Genomic DNA, 21,030 nt, shown 5'->3' with positions numbered 1-21,030 from the left:
AATGTTTTTAATAGAAAACTAGTATTAATTTTACTTTTTATTATATTGTATAATGAATTAATTCTATCGTAAACAACATGGTAAAAACTATATTAAATATTTTTGTATATATAAATATATTTATTTGTGTTTACATAAAATATAATATGTTTTATAAATATCGATCGTCACCGTTAAAAATTATTCTGGATCCGGCACTACATTGGGTCTGAATGGAACGATGGTTCAAAGACGGTTCTTGGACGGAGCAGATGTACCGCAAACTTTGTTACCATTCACGTTTATATGTGAAGCAAGTGGATTTTCTCAAAAAAATTAATATTTAATAGAACTACAGTGAAAGCGTGTGAGATTTGTGAAGAGAAATGTTGATCCACCTTGCACAGTAGGCACGCTCTATTTGTTGTGTGTTGCTCCACTTCTCAATTTTTTTTGTGATTATTATTTTTTAAATATGTTTTATCACTTTATGTCTTATTGTACCTATATTTACTACAACACATGTTTGAAGTAATTTCATTAATTCAAAAACTCTATTTGAGATCATTATTAATATTATTATGTTTAGAAAATTAAAAACAACATATTATGTAATTATTCATATTTATATGTTGTATTTATTAACATTTTATGTTATTATATTGTATAAAATGATAAATCATTGTAATTAAATAATATACACTTTTTGTACTTATTAGTATTTATGTTATTATATTGTATCTAAAATACTAAAAATATATGTTCAAAAAATCATAAATCAATATAGCAAATTTTAATTTCTTTAATTTATGCATCCATTTATTTAGACAAACTTTAAATTAAAAAGCATTGTTAAAAATAAAAAAATGCGTTAAAATTTATATTTGAAAATAGAAAGTATTATTAAATAAATAAATAATAAAAAGAAATTAAGATGTATCGAAGTGATAGACTTCTAAAAGAATTGAGGAGTGTTTTCCGTACCGCCGTAATCATGTATAGCTTACTCCCTCCGTTTCATTTTAGTTGTCGTTTAAGGTTTTTGCACACAAATTAAGAAAAATATTAAATTTTCTGTTTTACCCTTTATTAATATATTTTATAAAAAATTTCATTGGCCAAAACATTAAAACAGTAGGGATAAAACTGGAATTTTCACCAAACTTTTGCATTGAAAACCTAAAACGACAACTATTATGAAACAAAATTTAAATCCTAAAACGACAACTAAATTGAAACGGAGAGAGTATAAAATATTGTTAACGATTAATTATGTTTGCAATTGTTGAAAGAAACTTTCGAAGTTGATCAGTCTAAAAGATTGTTTCAACAGTTTAATAAGAAATTTCATGCTCGGACGGTGAGTAAACGAAGAAAATAAATGTATTTTGTTTTTGTTTTTTTAGATTTTTATTAATTGTAATAAATAATAAAATTAAGTAAAATTTAAATTAAATTAAATAAATATATATTAAAGAAAGAAAAATTGATTATTACATCATAATTTATGGCTTTGCAAACAGAAAAGCTAGTTTGGAGGTTTAAGTGTTAGTAAAACAATCTTGGTGGTTTATAGTGTTAGTAGAATTCTTTCAAGGTTTAAAGTGTTACCCAGTTACACTTTGAAGGTTAAAAATGTGATTTTCATGCAATAGTTTTGATTAAATTTTAGCTTTAGATTTTTAACTGTAGAATTTTTTGCTTGCTATAGATTTTATAAAAATTAAAATATTACCTGAAAATGAAAAAATAAAAAAAATTGAAAGAGAAAAGCTTTTGGGTAGAAACAAAAAAAATATTGGCTACCCAAAACAAATTTATTAAAATCTGAAACAAATCAAGAGGATTGCCTTAACTATCTGCAACAAGTCAAGAGAACGTTTGCAAACGAAAGGTATGGAAATGTATATATTAATATATAGTATGCTCAAAATTGGAATACTCATATCAATTTTTTTTTTTATTATATCTAGACAATTGTTTAGACAAAAAAAGTGTAAGAAAATAGGATAATTGAATCAATAATCCTCATCAAGAAGACACTAAACTTTTAGTGAATTTATTTCGTAATACAAAAAAAAAAAAAAAAAAAATTGGGCCTAAACAAAACATTATTTAATACTAATTTGTTTTTTTTTGTGCAAACATTATATAACACTAATTATAATTACTAAATAAGGGACATTTACGGTATTTAAAAAATATCTCCTTCTTTCTTCCTCAGCTACAAAAAAAAAAAAAAAAGCTGTGGTTTTTAATTTTATCCAGGTTTCGACTGGTCTCAGAGTTTTCTTGAATTTTGTAGAAAGATGCATGTAATAGCATCTTTCTCTTTGAAACCTAATGAGAATGAATTTGTGGGTCGACGACAACTTCTTTCCTCCGCCTGTTCCAGAATTTCTCAAGGCGACGTCGTTTCACACCCACCCGTTTCTTCAGTCAAGTAAGCTTCTTTCATTGCCCCTGAAAAATTGTTCCTTTTGATTTGGGTTCCTCAAAGATTATGACTTTTCTTAATGGGTTTTAGGTTACTGTGTGTTGTTGTTATTAAGAATGGTGTTATGTGACTATGTCTGAATCAGTGTTAGTGAAAAATCACCGTAAAGCTTTAACTTTTGGAACAATGTTTTGAATTAAAAAAGATGGAAGCTATGGAGAAACTTCTCATTTTGAATTTTGGATCAGACATTAAGATTTGTTGATTTCTTTGGGAATTTTGATTTTGGCTGTTTGTTTTTTTCGATAGGATTACTCGAGATTGGAAGTCGAATTTACATGAGTTAGCTATGAAAAGTGTCCCTTCGACGACAAGGAGAATCTTGTTGACAAGTTTATTCATGAATTTGTGCTTTAATCCTTCAAGGTACTTATCAGGTCTGCTCCCTAGTTCAGCTTATTTGTTTTTCTCTTCTAAAGCTTTGTTTTTAACAATTCCATGAGGCAAAAAAATTTGTATAAGAAGCTTAATTGTCACAATCAGAGCGTCGCAGTTCCTAGCTAGTGATGATTCAAAGTTGATAGTTGAAAGGATTTTGCAATAGTAGTGTTAGATGTCAGAAAACATTGGTCATCATGATGTGATATAGCCTTTTTTTCATAACACTTCAAGTTCTTCTGCTTATGTTAAGATGGTTTTGTCGATTCATAGTAATATAAGTATGTTCTGTGATGAATTACTACAGCCTTAGCACTTGGTGATCCATCTGTTGCGACTGTTGAAGATGTTAGTCCACCTGTTTTCCCAGCTGGACCTCTTTTCCCTACTGAGGTTTGTTTCTTTAGCTAAGGTGCTTGTAAGTTTCAGGTTTTGATGGTTATACTAAGATTTATATATCTTTTATATGTTTCAGGGGAGAATTGTCCAATTGTTTGAGAAAAATACTTATTCCGTTGTCAACATATTTGATGTGACATTACGGCCTCAGCTCAAAATGACGGGTGTGGTTGAGGTATTGTTTCTCAGTACTAACAGAATATATCGTTTTATGTTTTTATTGATTGTTTTGACATACAACTGCACTCATAATCTAATCGTAGATACCAGAAGGAAATGGCTCTGGAGTAGTCTGGGATGGACAGGGATACATCGTGACCAATTATCACGGTAAGATGATTTGAATGAACCGTGAATTGAGCGTACAAGTGCTTGAGATAGGCAAGGACAATATCGTAAGGTTTTTAGTTGTATTTTCTGCTGAACAGTTATTGGCAATGCCCTTTCAAGAAATCCTAGCCCCGGGGATGTGGTTGGTCGTGTGAATATTCTGGCATCTGATGGGTGAGGTTTTTTTTTCGCGGGATGAATACTTTCAGCCATTTATAGTCTCTCTAGTTATTCTCATGTCTGCTCGTTTGTGAAAATCTTGAAGGGTACAAAAGAACTTTGAAGGAAAACTTGTTGGTGCTGATCGTGCTAAGGATCTTGCTGTCTTGAAGGTATAAATAAAATACAGGTTTTGTGTTATTTGTCAATCGAATTTTAAAAGATTCAACTGCTTATATTGATGTTATCACAAAAATCAGGTAGATGCCCCTGAAACTCTCCTGAAACCGATTAAAGTTGGGCAGTCAAACTCTCTAAAGGTTGGGCAGCAGTGTTTAGCAATTGGAAACCCATTTGGTTTTGACCACACTCTTACGGTTGGGGTCATCAGCGGTCTTAACCGTGACATATTTAGTCAAACCGGAGTTACCATTGGTGGTGGAATTCAAACCGATGCAGCCATTAACCCGGGAAATAGGTACGTCTACAAAATTATAGAAAAGAGGATTACATTTTTCTTGTAAAATCATTTTCTTTATTAAATTTCGCAGCGGAGGTCCTCTGCTCGATTCAAAAGGGAACTTAATTGGGATCAACACAGCCATAGTCACACAGACAGGTGATTTTCATTGACTCACAGAATCATGTAAGAATCTATTTTAATATTCACTCTTAATGTCAACAGGAACATCTGCGGGTGTCGGATTTGCAATTCCGTCATCGACTGTATTAAAGATTGTTCCTCAACTAATCCAATTCAACAAAGTAAGCATGAAAAAAATCTATTGTTTTGTTTTCTTAATCGGGCTTTTGCCATCCATTTTTTGGAATTTTGTTGATGTTGTTACTATATTCAAAACTCTAGGTCCTTCGAGCTGGTATTAACATAGAATTAGCCCCTGATCCAGTAGCTAATCAACTCAATGTTCGTAATGGAGCCCTTGTCCTTCAGGTATGTAAAACACTTTTTACTCTAAAACCTCGAAACCGGTTGGTTTATTTAATGATTTTGATTATGATTTACGAGTGCCGTTTTTCATACAAAAATAGGTACCCGGAAATAGTCTAGCAGAAAAAGCAGGATTACATCCGACATCCCGGGGTTTTGCTGGTAACATAGTACTTGGAGATATCATTGTTGCAGTTGATGACAAACCCGTAAGCCGGATGAACCTCTTACATAAAAACAAGAAAATCATTCTCAAGTTTTTTTGTTTTTCCTCTGATAGATCTTCAGGATATAACTGAGATTTTGAGTGTTATTAATCAGGTGAAGAACAAAGCCGAGTTGATGAAGATATTGGATGAGTACAGTGTAGGTGATAAGGTGAATCTTAAGATCAAGAGAGGAAATGAAGATTTGGAGTTAAAGATCTCACTTGAAGAGAAAAGTTCATGAAAAATTATTCTATTTCAATATTTCTTTTTCGTATTTATCTTTTTTCTTATTCAACATACATAATTTATGTTTTTAATATACAAATACAACTACATTGTTGGTAAAGAATGTATCCGCATCTTTTTATCAGAACTATTTGTTATGTACATTTTGTGTTTATAACCATTTTAAAAATCCTAAAAAGTGTTTCACAGATAAACATTTTTGTATTGTCTTTAATTTAAATTTTTTCATGTAATTTTTTTTGCTGTGTGAGTTCATTTTACACTCATTTATTTTCAACCCTATTTATTTTAATTTTCTAAAACTAGTTGTTTACATTTATACATATCAATTGTTCAATGGATCCATATTTTAATAACCAAAAATTTGCAAATAATTAGAAAAAGGTACTAAATCTATATTATTTTAACATAAGATTTATGAATTTTTTTTTAAAATCATAGTAATAGTAATTGTCTAAAATTGTTGCGGGCGAATGCTAAACCCGTGTAGAACAAAAATGGTGTAGGGTTTATCTTCTCTCGCTTTAAACGCCCACCATCTTCTCTATCTCTCTCTCCAGGTACGCTTCGAGCTCGTTTTACTATTTTTAGTCTCCTTTGAATCCAAACCCATTTGAAGTAATACAATAAAGGAGCCGACTTTTTCTCAAAATTGTCAAATTTCAAAACTTTTGATTCGAGTTCGTGACCATGGCGAGAGGCGTAGCTGGAGTTTTGCGTAGAGCCTATAGTTCAAGAGTTAGGGTTCTATTATCGACACGAAATTTACATTCTTTTAGAGAAACTGAATCTAGATCTCTTTGTAATTCTGATTTTGATGTGCCCACGAACCGGTTTTGTTCGTGTAATCGGGTTCGGATTCAGCTTCCATGGAATGATTACAGATTTGGGTGCTTTGAGATTGGTAAAGTTAGGACCTTTTCGTCTACTGTGGATAATAACGGCGAAAATGATGATGTTGAAGAAAGTGCTGGTTCTGAGAGTGATGATTATGATGAGGAAGGTGTGATTAATGAACTTGGTGATGTAGATGAAAGCTTGTTGAATGATTCAGTGGTTGCTAAGACGGATGAGATAGGTAGCGAGGCTGCTCGTGCTTTGAACGCTCGGTATAATGATCCTGTGGAGTTATACAGAGAGCTTAGGGAAAGTGAAGTGCGTTCTAAGATTCAGCGTAGTGAATGGGATAGTTTACATGAGATTTTCGGGTATTTTGCACAGTCGGGATGGGCGGCTAATCAGGCTCTTGCAATCTATATTGGGAAATCGTTTTTCCCTACTGCTGTTAGCAAGTTCCGGGACTTCTTCCTTGAGAAATGTAGAATTGAGGTTGTTCAGGATCTTCTTCGTGTTGGACCGACAGATGAAGCTGTTAAGTTTTTGTTCCCTGTGTTTGTTGAATTCTGTATTGAAGAGTTTCCTGATGAGATCAAACGTTTTCAGAGTATTGTTGATACTGCAGACCTCACGAAGCCTGCAACTTGGTTTCCTTTTGCTCGTGCTATGAAGCGTAAAATCGTTTACCATTGTGGACCGACTAACAGTGGCAAAACGTACAATGCTTTGCAGCGGTTTATGGAAGCTAAGAATGGATTGTATTGCAGCCCACTTAGGTTATTAGCCATGGAAGTTTTTGATAAAGTAAATGCTCTAGGGATTTACTGTAGTCTCTTGACTGGACAAGAGAAGAAACATGTTCCGTTCGCCAATCATGTATCTTGTACGGTTGAAATGGTGTCTACAGATGAGTTATATGAAGTGGCTGTGATCGATGAAATACAAATGATGGCAGATCCTAGTAGAGGTCATGCTTGGACAAAAGCTTTGCTTGGATTAAAAGCTGATGAGATTCATTTGTGTGGAGACCCGAGTGTTTTGGATATTGTGCGTAAGATGTGTGCTGATACAGGGGACGAGTTAGTTGAAGAGCATTACGAGAGGTTCAAACCGTTAGTCGTAGAAGCGAAGACCTTATTAGGAGATCTTAAAAATGTTAAGTCTGGGGATTGCGTTGTTGCATTCTCTAGAAGAGAGATATTTGAAGTTAAAATGGCTATCGAGAAACATACAAATCATCGATGTTGTGTTATTTACGGTGCATTGCCGCCTGAGACAAGGAGACAGCAAGCTAATCTGTTTAATGATCAAGAAAACGAGTATGATGTTTTGGTTGCAAGCGATGCTGTTGGAATGGGATTGAATCTTAACATAAGACGGGTTGTGTTTTACAGTTTGAACAAGTACAACGGCGATAAGATTGTTCCAGTTGCAGCGTCACAGGTAAAACAGATTGCCGGGAGAGCTGGAAGGAGAGGAAGCCGTTACCCAGATGGACTTACAACGACATTGCACTTAGAAGATCTAAACTATCTAATAGAGTGTTTGCAACAACCGTTTGATGAAGTTACAAAAGTAGGGCTTTTCCCTTTCTTTGAACAGATTGAGCTTTTCGCTGCACAAGTTCCCGATATGGCCTTTTCAAAACTCTTAGATCATTTTGGAAAACACTGCAGACTCGACGGTTCTTACTTCTTGTGCCGTCATGATCATGTGAAGAAAGTAGCAAACATGTTGGAGAAAGTACAGGGACTGTCTCTAGAAGACCGGTTTAACTTCTGTTTTGCACCGGTCAATATCAGGAATCCGAAAGCAATGTACCAGTTGTATCGATTTGCTTCAACATATAGCCAAGATACGCCGGTTAATATAGCAATGGGGGTACCAAAGAGTTCTGCTAAGAACGATACCGAGCTGTTGGATTTGGAAAGTAGACACCAAATATTGTCTATGTATCTTTGGTTATCTAACCAATTTGAAGAGAAGAATTTCCCATTTGTGGAGAGGGTTGAAGCAATGGCGACAAATGTTGCAGAGTTGTTAGGTGAATCGTTGAGTAAAGCTTCTTGGAAGATGGAGTCAAAAGAAGAGAAAGTGAAAGGTCAAAAGAAGGAAGATAGAGGATATGAAAGACCAGCTTCATTAATCAAGTTAGTTAATAAGTAAGTACTTGCAAGTTTCTTTTGTGTTTTGAGAATGTTTTTGATATTTGTGGATTTTGCTTAGAGATTTATGTGTGTTGTTTTCAGGCGAAAAGAAGAGAATTTGGTGTGAAGAATAATAATCATAATAAAGTAGCTTCATAGTGGTTTTTGCAGAGACAAATAATGGTTAATTAGTTATTATTGTTAAGCTAAAGTTTTTAATGGATTCTTCAATTTTGATTAGACTGAAGATTTTTAGTTGTCTTTTAGTTTTGTTCTTGTGCAATGTCCGAAGAGATAAAGAGCAGTGTTCAAGAAACCGCTAGGCACTAAGCGGGCGGTGACCCAGTGTCTAGCGCCTAGAACGCCTAATCGGAGCCTAGGCGATTTTTAAGGCGGTTTAGACGTTTATAACATAAAACATTATAAATATGATATTATATATAAAAGTTATATAAAATATATATATAAAACTAAAAATTACGAAATTATAAACAAAAACTAAATAAGACATTTATTTATATTTATATTAAACAATATATAAATATTTATAACTATATATATATAAAACTCTAATTGAAATTGAAAAAATACATTAAACAAGTTCTATATAATTTTAGGCGGTCAAGACGGTTATCTAGGCGTCGCATGAGAGCCTAGCGCCTAGTCGGGACCTAGGCGACCGCCTAGACCGCTTTTTAGAACACTGATAAAGAGTCATCAAAGAGGTGTTTCTGTTGGTGTGTTGTTGCTTATAATTAATGTAAATTAAGTGTAAAGAATTAAAAAGATTATAGTAGTATATTAGAATATTAAGAGGTATTGGCCTATTACAGAAAAAAAAAAAAAAAAGATTATGTAGAGTATCATTTTTTCCAACTTTTTTTTTTTTGCTTATTTTACACAAGTTAAACCGGTAAAAATGGTTTAAACGAAGCAGATGCGGGTACAGTTACAGAAATCTACGGAAATTAACGATTGCTGTTTTAAGCATTATTAAGCTATTTGAACGATTTGGAAAAGTTATTTTCAAGCGATTTGAAGTAGAAGCATGCTCTATTATGGTATATAATTCTTTGGTATATAGCAAATCACTACTTGGAAAAAATTAGAAATTACATTTTCGGTTTAAAAATGATCAAAAACAACATTTCTGTGCACATTAATTTAAGAATTTAATCCATTATTAGATTTTGGTTTTAACAAAAACACCCTTGAAATAAATCAATTATGCAAACTAACTTTAAAAAAAAATCAAATTCAAAAATGATAGAGGTCAATAAAGAAAGCCCAATGGGCCAACCCAAACCAAAAAAAAATCATTAAGCCCTTAAGACGCTTTAGGTTTTTTTTAATAGTCCTGTAATATAAAAAGCTCTCTGTCTTCTTCGTCGCGATCAACTCTGTGTTTGTTTTGAGCAGCAGCAGCAGCAGCTATGGTAAACGTCAGATTCTACCGCAACTGTGAGAGCTCTCTTCTCTCCATCTTCTATTTTCGAAAATAGTTTCTTTCCTCATGCATGCTGAATTTAGATTCATACTCTGTTTTTTTTCTCTCGAATTTTACTTACCAAAATCTGATTTTGATCATCTGTGTATTATTATTATGTTTTCATGTTATAACTATGTTTTATTTCTATGGTTTTGTAATTGATCTGATGTGAAATTTAACTCTGCTCTGTTTTTATGTGTGAAAGAAAATTAGGGTTTTAATTTGGTACTCTGTTTTGTTTTTAAAGATTTGATTTTTATTTGTTTTTTGTAAGATGGGAAAACATTCAAGAAGCCACGTCGTCCTTATGAGAAAGAGCGTCTTGATGCTGAGCTAAAGCTTGTAGGAGAATACGGTCTTCGTTGTAAGAGAGAGCTTTGGAGAGTTCAATATACACTTAGCCGAATCCGTAATGCTGCAAGAGAACTTTTAACACTTGATGAGAAGAACCCTCGTCGTATCTTTGAAGGTGAAGCTCTTCTTAGGAGAATGAATCGATATGGTCTTCTTGATGAAAGCCAGAACAAGCTTGATTATGTTCTTGCTTTGACTGTTGAGAATTTCCTTGAACGTCGTCTTCAAACTATTGTCTTTAAGTCTGGTATGGCTAAGTCTATTCACCACGCTCGTGTCCTTATCCGACAAAGGCACATCAGGTATCGGAAACTTTACCTTACATTCATAAAGATGTTGGTATAATCTTGGGAACAACATTTAGTTCACTGCTTCTTACAAAATCAATGGTGTTAAAGCGTATCACTACATAGTTGTGCTTTTGAACCGGGTAGAATCTTTAGGTGGATCCTTTTATTTTGTCGATGTTCACGGCTCGAAATGAACTCAATTGTGTAAAAGGTTATAGGTAATGTCTTTTGAGTTGGTATAATCTTGGGAACAACATTTAGTTCACTGCTCTGGTCGAACTCAATTGTGTTGAGGCGTATCGGTTTTGTCTTGCTTGACTCGGGTAGAATCTTGGGCGGATCCTTCGAAATTTGTTGCAGTTCACTGCTAAAGATGATTGTGTTAAAGTTTATAGGTAATGCTTTTTGAGTTGGTAAAATCTTTTGAGGCTTATCGGTTTTGTCTTGCTTGACTTGGGTAGAATCTTGGGTGGATCCTTGCAAAGTTGTTGCAGTTTACAGCTATAGATGAACTCAATTGTGTTAAAGGGTGTTACGAAAGCTGATTCTTGACCTAATGGTTTTTTGATTCGATATAGGGTTGGGAGGCAACTTGTGAACATTCCATCGTTCATGGTGAGAGTAGAGTCGCAGAAGCACGTAGACTTCTCTCTAACAAGTCCATTCGGTGGTGGTCGACCTGGAAGAGTGAAGAGAAGGAACGAGAGAGCCGGAGCTAAGAAAGCTGCTGGTGGTGATGGAGATGAGGATGATGAAGAGTGAAAAGTACCAAACCCCTAAAAAATCCTCAAGCTAAAATACTACCGAAACCTACAAATATGCTTTTAGTTAATAATAGTTTGGTCTTGTTACCTCTTTTTGTGAGATCTTTGGTTTCTTAGTTTTCTTTCTTAGTAGAAGAAGTGAAGTGTGTTGGTTTGGTGATGCGTTTAGGTTTTATGTTGTGGACCTTTGTGTTCTTAAACCATGTCACTTTCGAATCTTGCTTCTTACAACATAGTAGTAGTTGATATTTTTATGTCCGGTGACTTTGCTTACAAGCAAAAAGCTTAATCTATAAAGTAGTTTCGTTTCTTACCACACAAGACTAAATAATATCTCGAAAACATACATATTCCGATTTGAAAAAAAGAAACAAGAATCAATACCAAAAATTATTTTTAATAAACAAAAACTACTTATATTACTTCAAAAATGCAATTAAACTTAAAAGTAACTAAAAAATAAGGACCAGTAAGAAGATGATGCAAGTGTTCACAAGAAGATGAAGAATTATCTTTATATAAAGTCTAAATGATTTCAATAAGATATCATTTTCTTGTTTATGATTGATTATGTAAACTATATTACATATGTAAACATACATACGTAATTTTGCCACCACATTTGTAGTGTCAAATTCTAGAGTGATGATGTAATTCCCGATCTAAGGTAAAAGAGTAAAACAATATAATGGATAGTTATGGAGAAGAGGTTCTCATTGTTTAGGAGAAGCCTATGCAAAGCATGATTGTGTAATTATGAGAGAAAATTGGTTAAAGGGGACCATATAATATCCTTGTTTGAAAAATCGCTAGGCGTTAGTCGGGCGCTCGGCATGGGCCTAGCGATTAATCGGAAAATCGGATTAAAATCGGGGATTAATCGGGGATTAGTTTTAGGGTTATTTTAATATTTTTAAAATATATTAATCCAATATTGTAAAAATTTATGATTTTTATTACAAATTTATGATTTTTATTAAAATTTGAACACAAGTTATTGTAAAACATCACAAACTCCCCATTCAAATGATTGAATAACAAAAATAAAAGGTTTTTTTATACTTGCAATCTAAAAAATAATCGGGGTATATAAGATAAGGTGGAAAATAATCGGATTAGGCGGGAAGTAATCGGATTAGGCGGAGAATAATCGGGTTACTGATTTTTTAGGGGATTAGTCATTAATCGAGGCGGATAGGGTGGGCCTAGCGATTAAGCGGGGAGTAATCGGGGCTAGGCGGGGATTTTTAGAACAGGGTATAATATATATTGGTCTCTACCTGGACCATAATGTATGTGTTACGTCTTCCTTATTATTAAAAGTTGATACTTACTCTGGAAAAGTTTACTAATGAAAAATCCAGATCTTCGTCTGGATATTGTACCTTTTTTAATTCCTTTTTTTCTAACTAGATAAATATTCCGAAATAAAGATTTTTTTTATTGTTGAAGTCTTTTCTTTTTGTAAATTGGAGTCACTCAGTAAAAATGATGCCTAACTTAATTATAAAGTAGTACTTGATTTAACTTCAAGTGTATAGATAAATAAAAGAAATATGAAATTAATTTTAATATAATTTTTTAATTTGTGTGAAAATATCAAAATGATAATTACTGTAAATAGATAGAACATAGATGTATATGTACTATTTAATTGCCATTGTAGTAACTAGTCATGGTCGTTCGGTTATTCGATCGGTTATCGGTCCGGTTCCATTCGGTTCGGTTATTTCGTTCTAAAATTTGATATTCATTCGGGTATTTTAAAATTTTGGTTCGGTTTCGGTTCAGTTCCGGTTTTTTCGGTTTTAAAATTTAGTACCCATTCGGTTATTTTGCTTTGAATATTTTCAGATATTTTAGTTATTTTTGAGTATTTTCAAATATTTTTTGGTTATTTACGAATATTTTTACTATTTTTATATATTTTTCAAGTATTTTTGATTATTTGGTCAATAAATAACTAATATTTTTGAAAATATTATTGTATTTCGGATATTTTCGGTTATCCAAAATATTTGAGTTCGGTACAGATTCGGTTACGGTTCTTTCGGTTATAGAATTTAGTATCCATTCGGTTATTTTCAAATTTTCAGTTCGATTCGATTTGGTTCTTTTTCGGTTCGATACATTCGGTTAATTTGCCCATGCCTAGTAGTAACACCGCCAAAGTCTACCGTTTTACGTGTGTGCACACACACTACACAACATGTCGATGCTTTGTTTGTGATGTGATGGTAAAACAATTCTTATCAAGGGACATGTTATCCGAGGAATTAGTTGGACATTTCCAGCGGAATTCGAATACTCATGCTAAATCCAGAGAAACATTTCGCATTGAAAATATAAATATGGCAATCTTATGTGTGTTGTATATTTCGACGTGATCAAATATTTATACATAATTGAATATTTCAAATCTTCGAACATAGAATCGAAGATGCCGTTTTGACTACTTTTTCAATGTTATTTTATTCACTGCTATGATATGATTGGTGCCATTAATGCATATTATCGTACTATAGTGTTTTTGTAATTCATTGAAAACAAAAACAAATTGCTCAACTTTTTCCAAACTGATTTTCTAAGTTTTTATAAATTACTTATTTAAATAGTCGTTCATTTTTGCATGATTAGTCGTTTTTTACAACATGTTTGTAAAGATGTGAATTAATTGCGAAAAAAGTAGACACAAAAACATCGTGGAGCCTATGAGACCAAACATTTAGTACCCGAACCCACATGGACTAACATGTAAAATCTCCCTTTGCAATTTATTAGAATGGTCACTTTCTTTAATAATCTTTGTATATATAAAACACACACACACATCATTGACACCAACACACTTATATATATATTCTTGTATTCACACATATAAGAAAAATTAATAAATGCTTTCTTCAATTATGTGCTTTATTAAAAAAAGTATGTGTATTATTTAAGAAAATAGTAGGAGGAATTAATGTTTTCGTTAAATATTTGTGATGGATAGATCATTGAAAGATATATGGTGTACTTACGGTTGTCTGATCCACATATCATTCTCTATGAATTATCAGATTGAATTTCATGTCGGATGATATCGCGATATAACACAACGATGAAGAAGATAATTTTCTTGTATATTTTGTATATATTAACCAAGAAGTATTTTTAATAAGTAACATAACATTGATTTCGTTAACTGGTATATAATCCATTAGGCCTGGACGTTCGGATATTCAGATCGAGTTCGGGTCGGGTTTTTCGGATTTAGAAAACTAAGACCCGTTCGGGTCGGGTTCGGGTCGGGTTCGGATCGGATATTTCGGGTTCGGGTTCGGGTTTACCCGAAGTATCCAAATATTAAAAAATTTGTATCCAACTCTATGCAAAGTATTGAAAAATACTCAAAAAATCTATAAAACCCAAGTATTTTATACCTGAATCTAGCCAAAAGTAACTAAAACACCCAAAAATATCTTAACATCCAAATAATTTAGGCACTCAGGTTATTACAAGTATAAATAAAACTAATATACTATAACTATGTACTTATATTTCGGGTATGTGCGGGTACTTGTTCGGATTCGGGTTCGGATCGGATTCGGGTCCGGGTTTTTTGGGTTGTGAAGTTTAGAACCCATTCGGGTATTTTAAAACTTCGGGTTCGGGTTCGGATCGGATTTTTCGGGTCGAGTTCGGTTCGGTTCTTCGGGTTCGGGTATTAATGTCCAGGCCTATAATCCATGTCATACAAACATGTCGAAAAGAGAACCATTCTCACTTATATATTTTTTTTGTTTTGTTAGAATAGATTTAATGTAGCTACTTAAACTTTAATTTGCGAGTTTTATGCAATAACCACCCGGAGACACGAGATCACCTTTTCTTTTCTTGCGAGTACAGTTCAAAAGTATGGGCGGGTTTTAAGGGTCTTCTCAAAACAAGGTACACAACAGTTTGGTCACTCATTCTTGACTATATTTCGAACACACAGCTTCAGCGGGTAGAGGGATATCTCATTAGATCCGTGTTCCAAGTAGCTGTATATACAATATGGAAAGAACGAAATGGGCATGGTGACAAACCTCAAACAGCGGAACATATAACGAGTTGGATTGATAAGCAAGTAAGAAATCAGATCTCGGCGATTCGATTAATGGGAGATAGGCGGTACGCTGAAGCCTATCAGTTATGGATCAAAGTCTATGGTTGATTTGCTTGTTGTAAAATTTTAATTTTCTCTCTCGGCTTTCCTTATCAGCAAAATGATGCACTAGTTGTACAAACGTTTTTATTTTTCTTTTGAATATAATTTAACAAAAAAAAAAAAAAAAAAAAAAATTTGCGAGATTTTACCAAACTTGTCATTGAATTACTATTTTTGTTTTGTTTCGACAGAACTTGTCATTGAATTACTATTAAAATAGAATGTGATAAATTAATGGGTGATTTAGGTGAATAACCCAAAAAAAAGAAAATTTAGTTTTTTAGAAAGAAGGTAGAAAGAGATAGGAAGAGAAAGAGAGTGAATAGGGGGGTTAGATGTTAGATATTTAATTTTGTTTTTTTTTTAGGTTATCTAGTGCAATTTCTCTACAGTAATACACCACACAAACGAAATATTTTGAGGGATAATGTGGGATTTCGAATTTTATATACACTTTTCATAATAATAATAACAATAATATTTTATTTTTATTTTTATTTTATTTTTTATTTTTTTTTAATAATAATATGTTTCACACAGATAATTGTATTCGACTGTTACATACTTGTCGGATCTTTATTGATAATGTTATTGGACAACAAGATATCTAAAATTTTGATCTTATGGACCCGAGGGCAGCATGTAGCACGAGACATGGTGGTGACACGTGACATAGTCGATGTTTTGAGAACTTTTATATAAATTAATACTCAACCACTAAGACCATGTTTATCGGACCAACTAATGGCCTGATCTTATGTTAAAAAAATAATAAAATGTTGGACTAGTGGATTAAGAACATGAGAAGTGGTCTTGGACTAGAACTGATCTAAGTCCGTTCTTGTGGCCACGTGGTATCCGCGGATTGGTTCGAATTTTGTTAACGGAAATTGTTTTTCATTTGGGCGAAAATCGTGTTGCATCTAATTTTCTCGCCTTCGTTGCTTCGCCGATTTCGCTCGGATTTCCGGCCAAATCAGAGCCAATTTTAGAAATAATTTTTTTAAGTCAATTTTAATATAAGTTTAGTTTTTAATATAAAATCGGAGCCAATTTTAGTTAATTTTTTTAGTCAATTTTAAATCGGCTTCGGTTAGTCAATTTTAATATAAGTTTAGTTTTTAATTTTTCAATTTTAGAAATAATTTTTTTAATTTTTAAAAACATTTAAAGTTTTTGATTATTAAATTATTATTTTTTATGATCTAAACATGTTCTACCAATAATCAATTACTTTACAAAAGATCTTAATTAGTGTTCTTACAATATTTTAATATTATTTTTCCCTTAAGATCAAACTTCAAAGATATGCCCTTGCATATGCCCTAAGGCCATCTCCAACGGGTATGTTTTGCAAAGTCTCTCTTTATTAAAATAAAGAAAAAAATAGGAAAAAGAGGAGAGAGGGAGAGAATCGTCGCTCTTTTGGGAGACTTTAAGAAACGTTTCTCACAGATGTCCTACTATAATTAGTCTAACTAAAATATTTATTAATAAAATATGAATTTATTTGTGTTCACATTTAAAAGTTGTGTTCACACATATATGAGAAACTGAAATAGAGAGACGAGCGTTGGTGATGCTCTAATGGACCAATCGAACCATTAAAATAAGCTATATGAATGACTATGAGACATGCATTTTAATCACTTCAAAACAAAACATTTCTTTAAATAAATTGGCTATTGTTTTAGTCAAAGTGTAAGTGTTCGAAGAAGTTCGAAATAAACAGTCGAAACAGTCTGATATGTATATATTCTTTTTTTTGCTAAGCAAATATGTATATGTTCCTTTTTTTAAGCATTTGATTTCGTTTTGACGTTTTATAAAAAGTTGATATTTTTTCATATTTACTATTTTTTTATTACATTGACATTCTATTATTTAAAAAAAGTTCTCAACACGAAATATTATATATATGAGGTGAAGCTATATGGCTTAGCATTTAGAAAACAATGTTCTATATGAGTCACATAATTAGGCTTCTCCATTTTAAAAAAGAAAAATGTAGTTAGTATGGAAGATATAATTTACATAATTCTCTCTATCCTCTTTTTATACAAGTTTGAAATTATATATTTTTAATATACAAGATTATAGATAAATATACAAATTGTACCATACTATGGAACACAAATTTGTTAAGTTGTATTTGGAAAAAATTAAAGAGAAGGAGTTTAATTCAGGCCATAATACGAATTCTAATGATAGAGAGAAAAAAAAATGAATGAAAAGTCATGTCATCACATGGTAGTTGCCTTTTTGTGAAATTGCAGATGAAGGGCCACAATGTTAGATGAACATGAAACATTTATCTTGACCTTCATCAACCCCATCTTTGGGAACTCTTAGTTTCCTCCATTTAAACTATTCAAATCTCCTCAATTATTCATACTATTTAGTACCCATTTATTTGTTCACTCTTTATAGGAAATTATACTGTAAATTTTTCAATAACTAAGCATATATATATATATATACTTGTGATCCATCCTAGTCTTAATATTTTTTGGGAGAGGCTTAAAAGGGTTTAACGAATCTTGAAACTTTTGTAAGAACTATATAGTAATCAATTTTTATCATTTGAAATATACACAATAACTAACCATGATTGAAAACTTTGTGAAATAATTCCATCCCGCCACTCTACCTTCGTATAATGATTGGTAATAGTCTCGACTTGAAAATCGGTAATTAAAAATAAAATTAAAAAATGATTTCGAAGTTTTGTGGTTAAAGGGCATTCAAATCTATCGCTTTCTTCTCCCGTGACATCATTGTCGAGGTTTATTGCTCCGTCTCTCTCTCTCTTGTGGTCCTTTGGCCTATTTAAATCTCTCTTATCACATTCTCAATTTCTTTATATTTGAAGTGTATTCAAAACCCCAAAACACTTTTCTCATTACATTCTCTTCTCTATTTTTCTTCTTGCTTTCTAGTTTTTCTTTCTTCTTGGTCGTTTCTTTTCAACTTAAAAACCTTATATCAAATCATAAAAGCTTACACCTACTTGCCACATAGACATAGCCTATCTCATTTCTCTATTTCTATTCCTCAATAGAACTTGTTTGAGCTAGTGTGAGAGAGAAGTGAAGCAAGAGAGAAGAATCCACAACTTAGTTAGGGTCTTTCTTGTCACATTGTTGAACATGTCGAACAGAAGATCAAGACAATCTTCAAGTGCTCCAAGGATCTCCGATGATCAAATGATTGACCTCGTAACTAAGCTCCGTCAAATTTTGCCGGAGATTGGCCAACGACGTCGTTCTGATAAGGTATCACACATATTATATGCAATATTCACTTATAACGACCATTTAACATTATCCATCGTGAAACCTACCCAAAAAGGAAAGAAAAAAAGTTTTGTGAAAAGAAGAGAAGACATTAAAATCAAAAAAAAAACAAAAGAAGTCGGAACTTTTGACTCCGGACATTAAGGAACATAACAATATTCACAACCTTTTTCTTTCATATATATATACAAACATATTTGCATAGATTTTCCATCAAAATCATCAGCTTGCATGCATCTGCAAACGCATAAAAGTGCATGCATTGGTTCAAAACACATATATTATAATGCTTATGATTCTTTTTCGTTTTTTTTTTTGTTGAAGGTATCAGCGTCGAAAGTATTGCAAGAGACATGCAATTACATACGAAATTTGAACAGAGAAGTTGACAATCTCAGCGAGCGTTTGTCTCAGCTTCTCGAATCTGTCGATGAAGATAGCCCTGAAGCCGCCGTTATTAGAAGCCTACTCATGTAATCTTTTTTTTGTTTTTGTTTTTGACAAGCCTACTCATGTAATCTTTTTTTTTTTTTTTTTTTTTTTTTGAATAACCGCGGGTCTCCCAAAAAGAAACTAGGTCCAAGGACTAATCCCACGAGACTGACAATTCCCCTATATAAACCTGCCAGTGGCCGTGCCTCAAACCTTGGTGGTGGAAATCACAGCTGTGACCCCTTTACCACTAGGCCACAAAGCCCGGTTTGTAATCTTTAATGATGGCTCTATAATAATTATAAATTATATATTTTTAACCTAATCGTCTTATTATATAAACTTCAAAGAGATGGGCTTGATCTTGACATACGAATTTGATAGGGTTAATTCCATAGTCAAAAGTCTCCGACATATATGTGTGTAGCAGAACTGCATGACCATTGCCTTAGCAGGTGCATTATTAAAATAAACCAGTGGGATGAATTTTGGTGGAGAAGAATCTTTCTTTTTTCTCCCTAACAAAGAAAAAAACATAGATTGTAATGTCTGAACTCGATTGTGTCAGTCAAAGGACAGTAAAATTGCGAGAAGAAATGGTTAGTTGTGAGCATTTAATTTTTAAAGGGAATAAACAAAAAGTTATTTGACACATTGTTTTTGAGGTAACAAATCATCTAAACCTCAAAATAGAGATAAAAGCAAAAATAGAAATAGAAAAAATCAAATAAACTCTAAAACAGCCATTTTGGAGGGAAAAAAATCCCATCTTAACTGGCACAAACATATATATACATCTAGAGAAAAAATTTAGATTCAATTTACAAAATACACCTCTATTCAAAAATAAAAATAAACCTATACAAATAGATAATCTTAAATTTATTTATATCAACATGTCTATGTAAATAATTTTGATAAATAAAATTATTGATTAACAAACGTAATACTATGCAATAAAATTTTAAAAGCCGTTTATAAAATTTTGAAACAGGAAGAACACCTCCAATGGTATCTGTTAAGGGGAGTTCTTAGGCAAAAATCAATTAAAAATAAATGAAAACAGAAAAATAAGTGTAGAACCAGTTCTTAATTGAGAGTTTTTAGAACTCTTAAGAACCCATGAGGTGCCATGTTTTGGTTGACTGAAGAATTTTTAACAAAGGAAAATTTTTTTGCGCGTGTTTGTTCATCTTTCTCGATTCTCTCTTTCTAGTCTCTTTCTGATGACGAAATCGGAAAAGATTGTCTGGATCAGTTGATTTGAATCTGATAATGAGTTGCAAATTGTGTCTCGAGTGTTGAATCCGATAATTAGTCGCAAACTGTGAGCAATGGGATCTACTCCGAATTATCGACAGTGAATTTTCCGACAAAAATAAATTTATAATAAAAAATATTGTTAAAAATTTCTAATGTAGTTCTACCATTGGAGATGCTCTAATACCAAACACTACTCTTTATAATTTTCCAATATTACTAAACTCAGACCAAAAAAAGAAAATAAATAAATTTAGGATCACTTGATCAGCCCGTCGATCAAGTCTGACCGCATGTCAGTAGATAAATAAACTCTTGATATGAAGTATTATTTTACACTTGAAAATAAGATTTTCAAATTGTGAACACTGAACTGTCAATTTCTTTAACAAAGAAAAACACTCAACAGTCAACTTGTGAATAGTCCAATATCTAAATATATAATATAAAGAAAATCTTATTAAAAATAAAAAATGCTCAACATCACGACACCAAAATCACAACAAGCATTATGTGACAAATATTATTACTGTGCACAAATCCATGTATTAAACATCCGTATAAGTCGCGGCTTCAACTACGAAAGTCAAGTTTGACTCTCATTTTTTTGGGGTTTCTTAATTAACTTCCTTTAATGTAGGCATAATATGCTGAAAGAAGATTGAGAAATATATATGCATGATTACTACAAGCATGTTTCACAATTATCTAACCTTTATATTATAAGACTCGAGACAGTAAACAATATTTTCTTTGTAGTATTTATCACAAAAAAAGGAAGACAATGAACAATATATATTAATAGTTTTATGCGTGAGAA

The 21,030-nt window shown here is 32.3% G+C and overlaps 4 protein-coding genes across 4 annotated transcripts; all 4 read left to right on the top strand.

Annotated features, from left to right (window-relative positions):
• The first annotated feature begins 2,173 nt into the window (after positions 1–2,173).
• LOC9306823 (protease Do-like 8, chloroplastic) lies at positions 2,174–5,306 on the top strand. The gene is made up of 13 exons (XM_002870707.2): positions 2,174–2,422; positions 2,726–2,853; positions 3,162–3,247; positions 3,330–3,428; positions 3,517–3,583; positions 3,682–3,757; positions 3,849–3,915; positions 4,003–4,220; positions 4,294–4,361; positions 4,428–4,507; positions 4,608–4,694; positions 4,793–4,900; positions 5,013–5,306. The coding sequence occupies exons 1-13, from the start codon at positions 2,289–2,291 to the stop codon at positions 5,139–5,141; spliced, it is 1,347 nt and encodes a 448-aa protein (XP_002870753.1). The 5' UTR covers positions 2,174–2,288; the 3' UTR covers positions 5,142–5,306.
• Positions 5,307–5,613: 307 nt separating this feature from the next.
• Positions 5,614–8,396, top strand: LOC9306822 (DExH-box ATP-dependent RNA helicase DExH18, mitochondrial). Its single transcript, XM_002870706.2, has 2 exons — positions 5,614–8,145; positions 8,233–8,396. The coding sequence occupies exons 1-2, from the start codon at positions 5,837–5,839 to the stop codon at positions 8,255–8,257; spliced, it is 2,334 nt and encodes a 777-aa protein (XP_002870752.1). The 5' UTR covers positions 5,614–5,836; the 3' UTR covers positions 8,258–8,396.
• A 1,021-nt stretch (positions 8,397–9,417) lies between these two features.
• Positions 9,418–11,281, top strand: LOC9306821 (40S ribosomal protein S9-2). Its single transcript, XM_002870705.2, has 3 exons — positions 9,418–9,591; positions 9,894–10,275; positions 10,842–11,281. Exons 1-3 carry the CDS (start codon positions 9,564–9,566, stop codon positions 11,023–11,025), a joined length of 594 nt encoding a protein of 197 aa, XP_002870751.1. The 5' UTR covers positions 9,418–9,563; the 3' UTR covers positions 11,026–11,281.
• Positions 11,282–17,916: 6,635 nt separating this feature from the next.
• LOC9306820 (transcription factor PRE1) lies at positions 17,917–19,275 on the top strand. Its single transcript, XM_002870704.2, has 2 exons — positions 17,917–18,497; positions 18,843–19,275. The coding sequence occupies exons 1-2, from the start codon at positions 18,372–18,374 to the stop codon at positions 18,993–18,995; spliced, it is 279 nt and encodes a 92-aa protein (XP_002870750.1). The 5' UTR covers positions 17,917–18,371; the 3' UTR covers positions 18,996–19,275.
• Positions 19,276–21,030: the final 1,755 nt, after the last annotated feature.

Source organism: Arabidopsis lyrata (assembly GCF_000004255.2).
Source record: "Arabidopsis lyrata subsp. lyrata unplaced genomic scaffold ARALYscaffold_7, whole genome shotgun sequence".
NCBI classification, from domain to species: Eukaryota; Viridiplantae; Streptophyta; class Magnoliopsida; order Brassicales; family Brassicaceae; genus Arabidopsis; species Arabidopsis lyrata.
Note: the sequence above shows the minus strand (reverse complement) of the source record. Positions and strands in the feature narration are given on the sequence as shown.

What these genes read in the sequence shown, in the direction of transcription:
- LOC9306823 (XM_002870707.2), top strand. Translation starts at nt 2,289, where the DNA reads ATGCATGTAATAGCATCTTTCTCTTTGAAACCTAATGAGAATGAATTT. An exon ending in TCCTTCAAGGTACTTATCAG is followed by an intron (nt 2,854 to 3,161) that starts GTCTGCTCCCTA and finishes GAATTACTACAG; the next exon opens with CCTTAGCACTTGGTGATCCA. An exon ending in CATCGTGACCAATTATCACG is followed by an intron (nt 3,584 to 3,681) that starts GTAAGATGATTT and finishes TCTGCTGAACAG; the next exon opens with TTATTGGCAATGCCCTTTCA.
- LOC9306822 (XM_002870706.2), top strand. Translation starts at nt 5,837, where the DNA reads ATGGCGAGAGGCGTAGCTGGAGTTTTGCGTAGAGCCTATAGTTCAAGA. An exon ending in TTAATCAAGTTAGTTAATAA is followed by an intron (nt 8,146 to 8,232) that starts GTAAGTACTTGC and finishes TGTTGTTTTCAG; the next exon opens with GCGAAAAGAAGAGAATTTGG.
- LOC9306821 (XM_002870705.2), top strand. Translation starts at nt 9,564, where the DNA reads ATGGTAAACGTCAGATTCTACCGCAACT. An exon ending in CGTCAGATTCTACCGCAACT is followed by an intron (nt 9,592 to 9,893) that starts GTGAGAGCTCTC and finishes GTTTTTTGTAAG; the next exon opens with ATGGGAAAACATTCAAGAAG. An exon ending in ATCCGACAAAGGCACATCAG is followed by an intron (nt 10,276 to 10,841) that starts GTATCGGAAACT and finishes GATTCGATATAG; the next exon opens with GGTTGGGAGGCAACTTGTGA.
- LOC9306820 (XM_002870704.2), top strand. Translation starts at nt 18,372, where the DNA reads ATGTCGAACAGAAGATCAAGACAATCTTCAAGTGCTCCAAGGATCTCC. An exon ending in AACGACGTCGTTCTGATAAG is followed by an intron (nt 18,498 to 18,842) that starts GTATCACACATA and finishes TTTTTGTTGAAG; the next exon opens with GTATCAGCGTCGAAAGTATT.